Source organism: Anabrus simplex, chromosome 1 (assembly GCF_040414725.1).
Source record: "Anabrus simplex isolate iqAnaSimp1 chromosome 1, ASM4041472v1, whole genome shotgun sequence".
Classification (NCBI taxonomy): domain Eukaryota; kingdom Metazoa; phylum Arthropoda; class Insecta; order Orthoptera; family Tettigoniidae; genus Anabrus; species Anabrus simplex.
In genome coordinates, this window is record NC_090265.1 from 1638668647 (window position 1) to 1638683506 (window position 14860).

The following is a 14860-nucleotide window of genomic DNA, read 5'->3' on the forward strand; positions in this document are numbered from 1 at the left end:
AATGACAGACCATCAGCTGTAGGTCCTGAATGAACAGAATGTCTTAGGGAGTAGGGAATGAAAAGATCATTCCTGAAGTTGCAGCATGGCGAGGGCAGACGCCCAAAGAAGACAGCCCCCTCACTGCCCTATACGTACTGTGGGCCCATACCTCACATGCCAGATATTATTTCCATGAAAAGTCAAAAAGAGAGATCGGACTGCTATACCCAACGACAAACTGGCGAGGAAAATGGATAATGAGATTGGGTACATGGAATGTATGAAGAATAGCTGGGAAAGAGAATGAATTACAGTAGTTGTAGAATTTGAGGGAGTAAGACTTGTAGTATTGGCACTGACAGAGACAGAAAGGAAAGGACAAGGGATAGATACAATGGTGAATGATCATGTACTCATTTACAGTGGAGTTAGCAACAGACTAAGGGCCAAATCAGGAATAGCATTGATGGTCCATAAGATCTTCAGAAACAAGATTCAGGAATGAAAATTTCACACAGATAGGATCCTCACTGTTAGCATGAATTTAGGATTTGGTGTATGGAGTGAATGACGATGTAAGGAAAGAAGAGAAAGATTCTATGAAGAGCTCCAGAATGTAGTGGACAACACTCGAGGGTAAATCATTGTATTAGGAGATCTCAACGGCTGAGTCGGAAATCAACCAGATGGGAGTGGCAGAGCTGTTGACCAGCATAGTGAACACGTGGTTAACAACAATGGTGAGAGTATTGTTGATTTCTGCATTGCCAATAACCTCATCGCAGTAAACACCATATTCCCACATAAGATTATATATCTGTACACAAGGGAGGAACCCACCCAAGATGAATGCTCCATCATAGATTATGTGTTAGCGAAAAGAGATCACTTCCAGAAGGCGACAGACTGTAGAGTTTACCAAGGACATGAAATATGACATGACCATGTTTTCTTGATAGCAACAATGGAAACTACAGCAAGGATAAGGAGGAAACAACTTAAGAAGAGAAAAAAAAAAAAAATTAATGTGTACAAGATAAGAGAGAACAAGGAGATACGGGAGCAGTTCACACAGGTAGGCTTAGGGGAGGAGTGTCAAATGATATTTGAGAGGATCAAGGGGATGGACCTGGAGGGAAAGTAGAACTTGTTGACAAAGATACTACTAGAAGCGGCAAGTAGAGTATGCGGAATACCAAAGTAAGGACAGTATAGGAAAAGAACAAGCTGGTGAAATGAAGACATCGAGGACGAAGTAAGAAGGAAAAAGGAAACATGGAAGAATGGCTCGAGAACCAAGGATAATGAAGACCATGAGAGATATAGAGAACTAAGAAGAAAGGTGAAGGTCCTAGTGAAAATAGCAAAAAGACAGTCTTGGGAAGAGTTTGGGCAAGGAATGGAGAAAAATTACAAAGACAACCAGAAGTTTTTCTACAGATCAGTGAAGAACATGAGAAAGGAGAAACGGTGCCCACTGAAGTTCATAAAAGATAATGAAGGGAAAATCTTAACAGAAGAGAAAGAAATAATGGAGAGATGGAAAGAATATTTCAATGATTTACTGAATGAAAACTAGAATGAAAGCAGCACACGGGCAAGTAAGGAAAGAGAGGAAACTGAGAGAAAAGGTCTATATGAAGAAGATGACTTGAGGATAAAAGAAATGCTGCTAGCTGTAACACACCTCAGGAATGGAAAGGCCAAAGGGCATAATGGTATCGCCCTAGAAATTATTAAGAACCTGGAAAAAAGGCAGAAGACTTTCTACTCAAGATTATGGTGGATGCATGGAGAACAAAGAAGGTACCTAGGGATTGGGAGGTAGCCGCTATCTTCCCCTTCTTTAAAAAAGGAGACAAACGATAGTGTAGTACTTATCGTGGCATATCTTTGTTATCAGGGCCTGGGAAAGTCTTCTCAAAGATCCTGGGCACTAGATTGAGGTTGAGGCTAAACTTGATGAAGCCCAGTGTACTTTCCATCCAAACAGAAGCACTGTCAGGATGGCCAGTGCAAAATTACTGGAGAAAAACAAGACCCTCCATGTCGCCTTTCTTCTTCTTGCTTCTGAATTTGGCCAACTGTGGACTGTGTGCAGCTTAATGCTTTCTGGCCAGTCATCTTCTTTTCTCTTCCCAGAACTTCTTCATTCGTTCACTCCTTATTTTTCTCTGCTCCTCAGATATTACAAATTTGGGCCTGTTCTTCCGCTGCTCTTCATGGAATTTGTGGTCATCTACTCGGGTTCTGAACTTTTCTGTTGAGGATCAAATCTGGTGTTCTTTTAATTTATTTTGCAACCTTCTTAACCTCTTCCACCCATTTTGTTGTCCTCCTCAATCCAATTATATATTTAAATATTCTTTTAGTCAGGTAGTTGTCATTCATTCTGAAGAGATGTCCGTAAAATTTCAGTCTTTGTTTTCGCATTGTGTCCGTGATCTTTTCAGAATACTTTTAGAGATTCTCATTTCTCCTTTTCCTCCATGTCCCATCTGTCGTTTTCTGAGGTCCAAGAATTTTCCTTTCCTTCTCCATTTCTTTTAGTTCGCCTTTTTAATTTAAGATAAGGCATTCTGAACCGTACAGCCCCTCTGGTTTTACAACAACGTTGTAGTGTTTAATTCTGACCTTGTAGGGTTTTGCCCATTTACTGTGCCTGTTCTGTGTCAGTCTGTAGGCCAGTTCCAATTTTCTAGCTCTTTTCTTGTTTGCCTCCTTGTCTAGTCCATTCTGTTGGATCAGTTCTCCCAAATACTTAAACATTTCTACTCTTCTAACCTTTCCGCACTTCCATGCTTTTCTCTCCCTGATGTCGGTACTCCATGTACTTCATCTTTTCGTAGGAGACTTTGAGACCTGTTTTCTTCGCAGTGTCATGAAGCTCCAGCATACTTTGGGCAAGCTCTCTTTTTTGAGTTAAGAGAACAAGATCATCAGCAAAAGCCAGACATTTAATTTCCAAGTTTTGTCCGTTGCAGCAAGATCAATTCCCTGTATGCCTTCTACTTTCAAAGAGTTTTCCCAGGTTCTTATGACTTTCTCCAATACAATGTTAAACAGGATGGGTGATAATCCATCTCTTGTCTGACTCCTATCTTTATTTGGAATGGATCAGAGATTTCTCCAGCGAATTTAATATTTGAGATGGTGTCTGTCAGGGTTTGTTTTATTATTTCTCTCATTTTCCTGTTGATTCCAAACTCTTCTAGGACATTAAATAATGTCTGTCTATCAACTGAGTCATATGCTTTTTGGAAATCGACGAAGATTACCACTGTGTTCTGGCCCCTCAATGTTCTATTCCTTGAGGTTGAATGTCTGTTCTGTACACGACCTCCCTTTCCTGAAACCAGCTTGGTATTCTCCAGTGAGGGAGTCTATTTGTTCTTCGACTCTATTCAGTAGCACTTTGGAGAATATTTTGTACACAACTGAAAGTAAAGAGATACCTCTGTAGTTATTAATATCCATTCTACTACCTTTCTTGTGGAGTGGGTGGATAAGCGCACATTTCCAATCGTTCGGAATCCTTTCAGTTTTCCAAATCTCTTTTATTAGGTGATGTATTCTTTCTGCAGACACTTATGAGACCTTATGTGTCTTTACATTGTTTAATTTCTTCGGTATTTGTGTTTTAATTTTGCTTTAGGCTGACGATGACCAAGTACTAGGTCGAAACTAGTCCTTAATCATTTATGTAATTTAAACTCTTTACATTTTGTATTGAAAAGGTGGACCCTAATAATACATTAATTTACTCTATTGCACTGCTCTTGGCAGTGGGGGATTTCCATTTCTGGGTACCCCCTAGAGTAGTTCTTCCCGAAGACGCTTCCATCATGTCTTAAGTTGAAGTTAGGAGGGCAGGAACAGCCTGCTCCTCAGAGTTAAAACTGAGGTTGTAAGCCCCAGAGTTTGTTCTAGGCCGCCCTTTACATGGGGAACAGATGCCCTTGCAGCCGCCCCTCACCTGGGAAACAGACGCTGCTGTTGGATAGTATACTCATATTATTCCCCGAGTACTGGGCTGCCTCTTCCACAGTCTCCACCGTTCTGAAGTCTATCTTCTCCGTTGTAGATTCTGTTGAGGTCTACGCTCGTAACCCTGAGCTGGGACCCTTACCAGATGTTACACACCGGGTCCGTGTGCTCTGGGACTCACATAGGCAGGGGTTACACACCGGGTCCGTGTGCTCTGGGACTCACATAGGCAGGGGCGCCAATACCTGGGCAGGGCTGCCTCCTAAGAGGGTCCCTACCTGCTGCCTTTATTGACCTGCAACAGGCATTTGACTGAGTCCCAACGTCCAAACTCTGGAAAGCCCTAAAGGAGTACGGAGTCAGCAAGTCACTCTGCAGTTCCATTAGAAGTCCCTATATGAACCGTCTGAATTATATAATTGTATATGGATGCTAATGTGTTCCAACTACTTATTAACATTTGTTGTTGACTGTTTTACTTTCATGTGGTCGAGGAAAGCCGGTCAACGTGGAAGACGCTCAACAGGTTGCGTTCAGGAATTGGAAGAACAAAGACCAACATGAGAAAGTGGGGTTTTGTCTGTGCCTCCACTCTATGTGAATGTGGTGAAGAACAGACAATGAGCCATCTTCTTGTTTGTAACTTGTGTCCAACTACTTGCTCTCTCCAGAATGTGATCGATGCTACCAAGGAAGCATGCAAATTAGCCGCTTACTGGTCACACCACATTTAATTAATTTTGTATTTATGTAGAGCTTAAATGACACCGTTACCTGCCATCATCAGAAATGATTAATGATTACAGTACCAGATTTGTTATTGTTCTGTATAATTGTAAGTATAATGTATGTTTCTGACTCGATTAAATAAATAAATAAAAACTTTAATGTAGTGCACTTTAGCGTAGTAAGAAAGTTATTAACCAAACTAAACTAAGTGCGTTCTCTTACTCTCCTCTACATTACAGTAATCGTCTTTTAAATACAATAAATGGAACGAGGGTGTATTGTTCATAGCAATTATACTATACTTTAGATGCAAGGCGTTCACCACAGGGTCAGTGTGTAAGGCTTGACACATCCCACTTTCATGAGTCCAATGTCAGGCCTACGACAAAACACTGATTTATACAGCAAATGCCTACAAAGCCTCGCATCTACCCGCCATCATCGATCTACACATGCGCATGAAAAGTACCAACCTAATGAATGTAACCACTTGAAGACTGCCTTCAACTCCTAACACCAATACTTACCTGTTTATTGAAAACGAAAGTAAATCATAGGATTACATTTGTACTTACAAATTGCACAATGTTTATTCACCATGGTTATGCATTTGTTTCAATAATCCATTACAAGGCACGCATATGTGGATATTTAGATGAACCCAAGCTCATAAGGACCGCGGGCGTTACGCCCCCTTCCTACTACGAGGAAGGGTTGGCGGCTCTTGCATACATCACATTCTCGCAGGTGTACCACGTGTGCTGTATATAGAGGTACAGGGTGTGGTGTGACGTCATGATCATTTTTCTTGTCCACAGTGAAATGTTAAATAATTAAATCAGGAGCGCATGCGCAGTAGCGAAAATTCGGACTTTGTTTTTGGATATTAATTCCCTGTCTCTCTCTAACACCCTATGACGTCATCAGCTCTCCATCACCAAGTAAACATGGTTGCCATCAGCTCCACCAGTCCTATATAGTGTCCTCTTCTGTGTTCTATATGTCAGGTAATAGTACAAAAACCTAGTATTTTTGCACCTCTACTCCTTCCTTTTACCCTAACGAACATATCTAATAGCATATGACGGCGCCTACAAGTGAACTGGAGATAGCGGGATTGTGTACCGCAACCGGTTTTATATTTTGCTGGCATATTATTGCTGTACATACTCGAAAACATTAGGAGAAAAATTCCTCTCAGTCCCACTCCATAAATACCATAAATACACTACCTATTTCAGTCACAATTTTTGAAGTTTTAACTTTACTCTGGTCATTAACCATACAAGTGGGCAGCCTAAAACTTACATGAATTTTGTAGAAAAAACGGTTTTTACAACTATCCACTATAACGACCATTAGCTGGCGGTCCCTTCGGAGTCTTTATAACCGGTTTAGACTATAATTCCTCTTATCAACTCATGTCCATTAAGACTAAATCACCATCACTCACTACTCATATCCTCTCTTGTTATGCACCTAAGTCTGGGTGGACTGATAACAAGGAGGAATACTGGAACAGTCTCGATATCCATCTGCAAGCAATTGACCCGAAAAACTCCATCTTTGGGGACGATTTCGATGGCCATGTTGGCTGTCAGAATTATAAATACAGTATGTGTGTTGCCATGAGAAACATGGATTTGGTGTATGTGATGTTTGGCAATTGTTTGTTTTCCTTTTTCCTGAAGCTCAAGACCTAGCTGTCGCTAACACTTCTTTAAGAAGAAACCAACACACTTAGCCGCCAACACTAGTTGTGGGCACACTACACAGGTAGACTACCGAGGAGTTCAAAGACGAGATATGAAGTTAGTGGTCAACGCCCAAGTGATTCCCTATGACAGCGTAGCATCCCAACACCTCTTGCTCGTACTAGATACCCAAACTAGGACACCGAAGACTGGACCTGAACGAATTAGATGGTGGAATAACGATTCCAATACAAATGAGCTGAAAACTGCCGTGGTAAATTTCTCAGTGAAGTGAAATGAACGATGCTGTGGAGCAGATGCATCAGGCTGCAGTCAACACTTTAGGTAAAACAAAGTCAGATCAAAATTAATTGATAATCAAACATGGTGGAGGAACAAAGAAGTTCAATGGGCCATTACAGAAAAGTTGGCCTTCAGGACCTGGTGGAATACATGTCTTGAAACAGATCACGAACGATACCATTCAACGAAATCAGCAGAGAAAAGAATAGTGCCTGTGGCAAAGGAACACCACTACAAGTATTTGTGTGAACAGCTTGACATACCAGGCCATGCCAGTATTTATTGCCTCTCCAAGTCCTGTAACTGTTCCATGCAAGATATAGGCCAAGTTATGCAAATCAAAGGGTTAGACATCATCATTCTGAAAGACCCATTAGCCATCCCCCAATGATGGACTGAATAATTTGCTGCCACCTGCAACAAAGAGATTCCATATCCACCGATACAGAGTCCTCAACCCATGTCTGGACCTGCACCATTATTCACATCTAAAGAAGTGATGTTTGCCCTCAAGATAATGAAGAATGGGAATGAAAATGGCCCTGATGATGTACTAGCCAATATTTGAAAAATGCTTGGGTAGCCTGGTGTGCAATTCGTTATCATGCGATTCAATCAAATCATAGTCTAGAACAAGCTTTCCAATGTGTGGACCACCAGCATGATGACTGTGCCAATTTCACTTCCATGCCATATTGTGAAGATACTTGAAAGAGTACTGGATAACAGATAAAAAGTATTGTTGTCATAATGCCAAATCAGTGTGGATTTGTCAGAAGATATAGTACCACTCACATGATCCCTGCCACAGGTATGTTGATGGAAAAAATAAATAAATAAATAAATAAATAAATAAATAAATAAATAAATAAATATTTAAACCTGGAAAAAGCTTTTGATCGGGTCCCATACAATCGCGTACAGCAAACATTTCGCAGCCATTAAGTTTCAGAGGTACTTACTTATATGTAGATTGGATTTTTTTTTTTTTTTTCTTTCACAATTTGCTTCATGCTGCACAGACACAGATAGGTCTTATAGCGACGATGGGATAGGAAAGGCATAGGAGTGGGAAAGAAGCAGCCATGGCCTAAGATACAGCCCCAGCATTTGCCTGGTGTGAAAATGAGAAACCACAGTAAACCATCTTCAGGACTGCCAACAATGGGTCTCGAACCCACTATCTCCCAGATGCGAGCTCACAGCTGCGCAGCCCTAACCGCACGGCCAACTCACCCAGGTACATTAGTATTGATACAGCAACAGCTGATATTCAGTCTCTCCATCCCTGAACACTCCTACAGCTTGGCAACTCCAACTGAAATCCCACAAGAAATGCACTCCCTCCTGCCATTCTGTCCCCAGTTATGTAAGACGAATAGCTTTCTAATCCAAACAGGGGAGTGCCTCGTCACAAGCCAATCGAAGTGAAGATCGATCAATGTTGCTGCATAGTGCTTGCAGGTCAGTGCTCGCCTAGCTCTCATGAGAGATGTTTCCGTGAAGACACCACTGAGTGCTGTAGCTCCATGCTTTGTCTCTCACTGCGCATGGCTTGACAACAACGAAGAGAGTGCTGGCGGGAACCAGGCCTAAATAGCCAATGGTGCCAGCTCTCGAACGTGAGCAATGCACTGTACTGAGTGCGAGATTTTCGCTGTCGTCTTTGAAGGAATATGATATTTTATCCTATCGGAAGTATGTCATCTCAGTGTGTTAAGTAATGGAAAGTGTTGGAAACAATGTTGTTCACAGTGAAGGGAATGATATAGCAACAGTGTGTTCACTGTCTAGGCTACTCTGTCATACTCGCCCCGATCTCTATCACACCAGCTGTCTGAACTAGCACCTATATTGCTTGGCTTCCAGGGTCTTACTTCAACTTGCCGTGCTATATATATGTGAATGATGTGATACTTTCATACAAGTGCAGCCTTGCACTTCAGCACGGGCGGAAAACAGGAAAAAAGAGCTGCAACTTTAACATCCGAAAGTCAGAATATCTAAAATATGGCCACCAAACCAATGGCACCATTACCGTCAATGCCAGGCCTTACAAAAGTCACCTATTTTAAATAGTTTGTATCTTTGATCTGATCAGAAAATTATGTTACCTCTGACACACAGATGAGGGTCAGCAGCATGGTCCAAGTGAAAACACATAACTGGTGTCCTCTGCACAAAAAAGATGCCCAAATATACATACAGTTGCTTTCTTTATTTATTGCTAGGGGCTTTACGTCGCACCGACACAGATAGATCTTATGGCGACGATGGGATAGGAAAGGCCTAGGAGTTGGAAGGAAGCGGCTGTGGCCTTAATTAAGGTACAGCCCCAGCATTTGCCTGGTGTGAAAATGGGAAACCACGGAAAACCATCTTCAGGGCTGCCGATAGTGGGATTCGAACCTACTATCTCCCGGATGCAAGCTCACAGCCGCGCGCCTCTACGCGCACTGCCAACTCGCCCGGTCAGTTGCTTTCTATGGAGAAGAGTGTCCTCCTTTAACAAGGAAACATGGAAAGATCCTGCATGCTATGGAGATGAGAATGTTGTAATGGTCACTGGGACCAACTCTCTTGGACCATGTCAGAAATGAAGAGGTGCTTGGTGTTGCCCCCAACTGCAGAGAATGTGAGCGCTGGCTCTACTCCAGTGGCATGTCCGTGTCATGCAAAGCAAGGATAATTCAGTAATAAAAACAGGCCTCCAGCTTGACCCAGGTGGACACCAGCCACGAGGGAGAACACTGAAGCGGTGGAGGAAATAATCACGGAAGACAGCGAGGCGCAGACCTCAACCCTCAAGACATCCTAGAAAGGACAAAATGTAGACTAACTGCGGACCCCATTTGATGGGGAAAATGCTAGGGAAGAAAGAAGGAAAGGAGAAAACTGAAACATATCACAAATCCAAGAACTAAATTTAGATGCATAGAAACACAGAACGCCAAAGGATGTAAATTACTACATATCTTCACATTGACGAGCACTCTCCTAGTCAAAATTCCAGTCTATGCTTATTTCTGTTACAAATATTGATAAAAGTTAATTCCTAGTTATAGTGGCTTCCTTTTGTATCCACTCCAGTACAACGCACACAACACATTCCTCATTAATTTCCCATTATAACAGTTTTCCACATCATCCCACTCGCCTTTAATATCTGAATCTATCTGCCAATCCATATGCCATGCCCAACTATCCGCACTTACTGGAAAGAGTACAAGTCTAAATCTCTATTTAGCCTATATAGGATTTACACCATTGTGAAACAGGACATTTTGTAGACATTGTTCAGCTTTCTCAGAAGTAAGCCAGGACTGTTCTACTACTACTTGTCTCTTCCTGTTAAATCTATGCACCTTCGGAGATAAAAGCAATTTCTCCTACCTTGCATCATTCTTTTTTTCTTTTTTCCAGCAATTCAGCCCAAAGAAATCTTGACACAACAGCCCGTTAGGGCCTTGGGCTACTAAAACAATTACTGGCTCTACAGATACTGGAGAGCCACTGCATCTGCGCAACATCTTCAGCCGCATTACTTGGCTTTCCTAACCGAGACCGCTGCCTCTCGTATCAACATCTCCTCAGCTGGTCTAACAAGGCCGAGTGAAACCCGTTCCAGCCCATCTTCCAAAATTAAAATTTCTGGATTATCCAGAAATCAAACCATGGGGCTCTAGTTAGATGGAAAGAAGACATACTATCCCTAAAACACACTAATGACCAACAATCCATATTAGAAATACATAATTTGTATCAAAGAAAGATATCTAGAACAGGTACAAATTTTAATACGAAGAATATTTAGAAACTGACAATGCCATGGAAGGAACTTGATATTCTCAGACAAGCTCACTGTTACTAGTCAGTAGCCTACTTCCAAAATTTAACTATTAAAAGGTTTATCAGCAAGAGTTTATTTTGTACATAAACAATGACAGGCATAACATTTCAGAAGTAAAATCCAAGTGGCAGCAGAAACTTAGCCAAGATGATGGCATTTTTTACGAGGGTCTGCTCATTAAACTATTAACACAACTGCATTGTATAACAGTGTAAATCTCGGTAACAGGCCAAACCTGACCTGAAGTATCACACAGCAGGTCTTAGTTGCCAGCCTCATTATATTATTAGACAGCATAACAGGACGTCACTGGAGTCCTCACACTAACCTGAACTCATAAAATTGGCAAATTAGAACTGAAAAGGACGGAATAAAGCTTAATAATAAAATAAATGGCATACCTGGTTAAATCGTAAAATTCGGACGTTCCATCTCTTTTTAGATTAAACTTACAGTTCTGTTCATATCCCCAAACAAATACGCACGGAGTAAGTATCACACAAATAATGAATGAAAATACTAATAAATAACACTTTCCACACGGATTCACACCCATTGTACGCAGTAATACACTAAATAAATAACCAAAAAATGATTTTACGCTATATCCGTCATAAACAGTAAGTTATACCGGCCCATGTGTCTCTTGACATGAACATTAACTTAAGTTTTGCTCTACCGTAGATGCCATTTGAGTGATTGCAACACATAGGAAAAGTACCGGTTCATCAAATTCGATGATTACTGGGGAACTGTCACTTCTCTGACAACCACAACACCATCGAGCCACTAACAAACTGTCCAACTTCAAGTGTGTCCACCAATATCGAATAACCATGCGCTGTGCGAGCTTGGGAAACAGTGTTGCCAACAAATGACGAAATAATGAGTCTCGAATTATATTAAGAATTAAATATATTTTAAGTCATTAATAATTATTTTTGCACCTGTATTAATTAGAAATATACCTGTGTCACGCAATCATTCCAAGGGTGTACCTTAACTATAACAAATAGCAGTAGTACCGGTATTTTCTCTTACCGGTGCTGTCATAATGTTGTTTGCATTGCGGTTACTACCTTTTTTATGTCATGCCTGCAGTATACCGGGAATTATATCCATTTAATTTTGCGATTTGATCTCTACCCTTCTATTATTGGGCAGTGTCGTGTCAGGGAATGAATTTGCTCTGTACTTACTGGCAACGAGACTTATAGTGCAGTTTCCTGAATTTCTTTTACGCTACCTACGGGAGATGTTTCTGTCACTAGCGATAAATCAGTAGGCCTACTCTACGGCATCCTACATCGTACGGTAACAGACATTCTGAAAAATGCATATGGTTCCCCTTCCCCAGACTAGACACCCACGTCTCCCTCCTGATCCAACGATTTCTCGATAAAGCTAGTCTCACCCCCAACAACCCCGTCACTCCCCACTCTGGTCACTACCGGTACTATAGGAATGAAGTACGGACTACGGAATGCGAAAACAAAGTAAAAATAAAAATGAAATTGATCTAGGCCATACAATGGAAAGGGTAGTGCTGCTGTATTTCGTGGTCAGTGGTGATGGTCGCTGTGTCTCTTACAAAGGGGCCGTAATATCAAAGAGTAAAAGGGGCCTACGAGATGGACTAGGCAGCTATTGGTGTGGAAAGAGTGCGTAGGATACCCAAACACAGTCTGTGGGTTGGATGAGGATGTGGTAAAAGTGGATCGGGGATAAGGTATATCGAGGAGGAAGAGTCTGAAAGGGTAGGCTACCGTAACCAATTAATGTAATTTCATATTTGTATGTGGCAGTATGCTTACTAGACCTATTTACTCAAAACCTCTCTCTTTTATCATACTGAAGAAATTTGTAAAGTGTGTTACGGGTAGTTTAAGCAGTTCAAGAAATAAGCCTGTATCTGTAACCAAACAAATCTTCAACACGGCTAAAACACCAAACTAAATTAGTGATAAAAATACCAAAAGTACAATAAATAAATAAATAAATAAATAAATAAATAAATAAATAACGCAAATAAAGCGAACACAGGAAAAAATAGCCAAGACGCCCACAATCATACAGTATATCCCACTCCCATTACCTCTATTTACCCTCTCCCACATATCGCACACCCCCTTTAATCCCCCACAACTCTCTTGGCCAGAGAGTAGGTGTTCCCTACTAGGTGGCCTGGCTCCCCCCTCAGGGGTGGAATTAAAGCTTAGTTAGATAGATAGATAGATATGGTCGGTAGATGCAGAGCGGATCTCGATAAGTGGCTACGGCTGGTCCGTGGTCCAAGAGCTCTCCACTCTGACCAACCGAGCAGAGGAGCGGTGGCTCTACGCCTCTGCATTCGGGAGACGGAACAGGGCTGGACCTCACGGCTGTCCTGAGAATGTTTTTCCTTGGTTTTCCATTCTCCTGCACTAAGGCGAATGCCGGGACAATTCCTAGTATAGGCCACGGCCGCCAACCCCCCTCACCTTCGCCGAGGATCTCCTTCACCGCAACAAATCTCCCGGCCCGAGAGGCCCGCCTCCCCCTTCAGGGGAGAAATGAAAACGTTTTAGTGGTAGTAGTAAGTGCATACTGTGTTAATATAGGCTTACGTATTTTTGAAAAGAACATGCGTATTATGGATGTTAAAATACTAGATTTCTTCCAAATTGGCATTGAAATCCTGTCAATCGCTGGCATTATTGGGCAATAAGCAATCAAAGTTTGACAGTATTTCAACGAAAACTCAAATACCGTACTCACATACCGGTACCATATTAGGTTCACTGGTCAATGGGGAATCTGTACATCATTAATCGGAGCATATGATGCCCTATAGGAACAATTTCGTCTGTGAATATTTCACTGCGTCTTCTTCCTGGCTTCTAGTTACCAGGGGCTCTCAACTTTGGAGCGTGGGCTGGCTACCACGGTTCCCCTAGTTGAGTCTGACACTGCTTCTACTTGTGTCAGGCACGTCACGTTCATCTTCCCTGTTCTCCTGTGCGTGGGGGTGGTAGAATAACACCCACAGCATCCCTACTCACCCTAAGAGGCGACTAAAGGGAACCCCAGGGGCTCTTAACTTGGGAGCGTAGGTTGGTGACCATGGGGCTCTTAGGTGAGTCCTAGCATTGCTTTCCCTTACTTTTCCAAGCTGCTCACTCTCTCAACTACCCTATCCGACGTTCCGTGGTCGACTTTTGTTATTTTCTAACTCCGACGGTATTAGAGCATGCGAGGCCTAGGAAGTCTTTCATTTTCATGCCATCCATCGCACTTCTCTTTCTTTGGCCGATACCTTCCATTTTCCCGCTCTAGTTAGTGTATATAGAGGATGGTTGCCCAGTTGAACTTCCTCTTAAAACAATACTCACCACCACCAATCTTTCTTGTCCGGCCTCCCTCTTACCAACTCTTGTTCTCTTCCGTCACCAACGGTATTACGTTTGCGAGGACTAGGGAGTCTGTCATGTTCACGCCCTTCCCTTTATTTTGCCGATAACTTCATTCTTCGAAGTTTCGGACCTTCTCCATTTTACTTCTGTTTAGTGTTAACAGAGAATGGTTGCTTAGTTGTACTTCCTCTTAAAACAATAATCACCACCATGACCACTTTACGGTCGGATCCGGATGCCCTTCCGGACGCTAACACTACGTTGAGGGATGCATTCACAATTCACTACCGTATAGTGTGTTTCTGCGGTGGTTGGATGAAGAGGTGTATATTAAGACCAACACACTGAATAGTTCAATATTTACTGAATATCAACATTCAGGAATGTATTTGAAGGAATGTATCTCGAAAGTTAATTACTACTCTGCAGCTTATAGAGTACATTTTCATAGCTAAAAACGACTTTCACCTCCACCACCGTTAGTCTAAAGGATTATAAATATAGCGATAGAAATGTTTTCATTGACCAACGATTGCGCACGTAATTGCATGTTGATGGTATTCTCGATATAGGTTAATTGAGAAAATGAAGGGATAAGAATGAAATTTCGACCAATCGTAAAACTTAGGCTTTTGTTGAAATACGCCATAAAACCCCATATATGTATTGGCGCGACGTAAAACAAATTGTGAAAAATAAAATAAAATGAGGCATCAAACAACAGAAAAATGTTAGCAAAATAAAAACGATCAACACATTCGTACATTGCTCTCTTATTTTCTTCTTGTAGAGTCAGTCGAGAGTCGAGTGCTCTCTCTTCCCAGCCATTCTTCTACTTGAACCTAGCTCTTTTCTCAACTACAATTGCATATTCTTCTGACTTTTAAAAGAGCTCATGCAATGGTATTCTGCATTGCGTGATT

At 41.7% G+C, this 14860-nt stretch overlaps 1 protein-coding gene across 1 annotated transcript in view; it reads right to left on the minus strand.

The window, feature by feature from the left end:
- LOC136863290 (cation-independent mannose-6-phosphate receptor) overlaps positions 1–11327 on the minus strand; it is an 84699-nt gene extending 73372 nt beyond the window's left edge. The window contains exon 1 of the mRNA XM_068226426.1: positions 10947–11327. Coding sequence (XP_068082527.1) covers positions 10947–11101 — 155 coding nt within the window. The 5' untranslated portion in view covers positions 11102–11327. The remainder of the gene's footprint in view (positions 1–10946) is intronic.
- Between the last annotated feature and the right edge of the window lie 3533 nt (positions 11328–14860).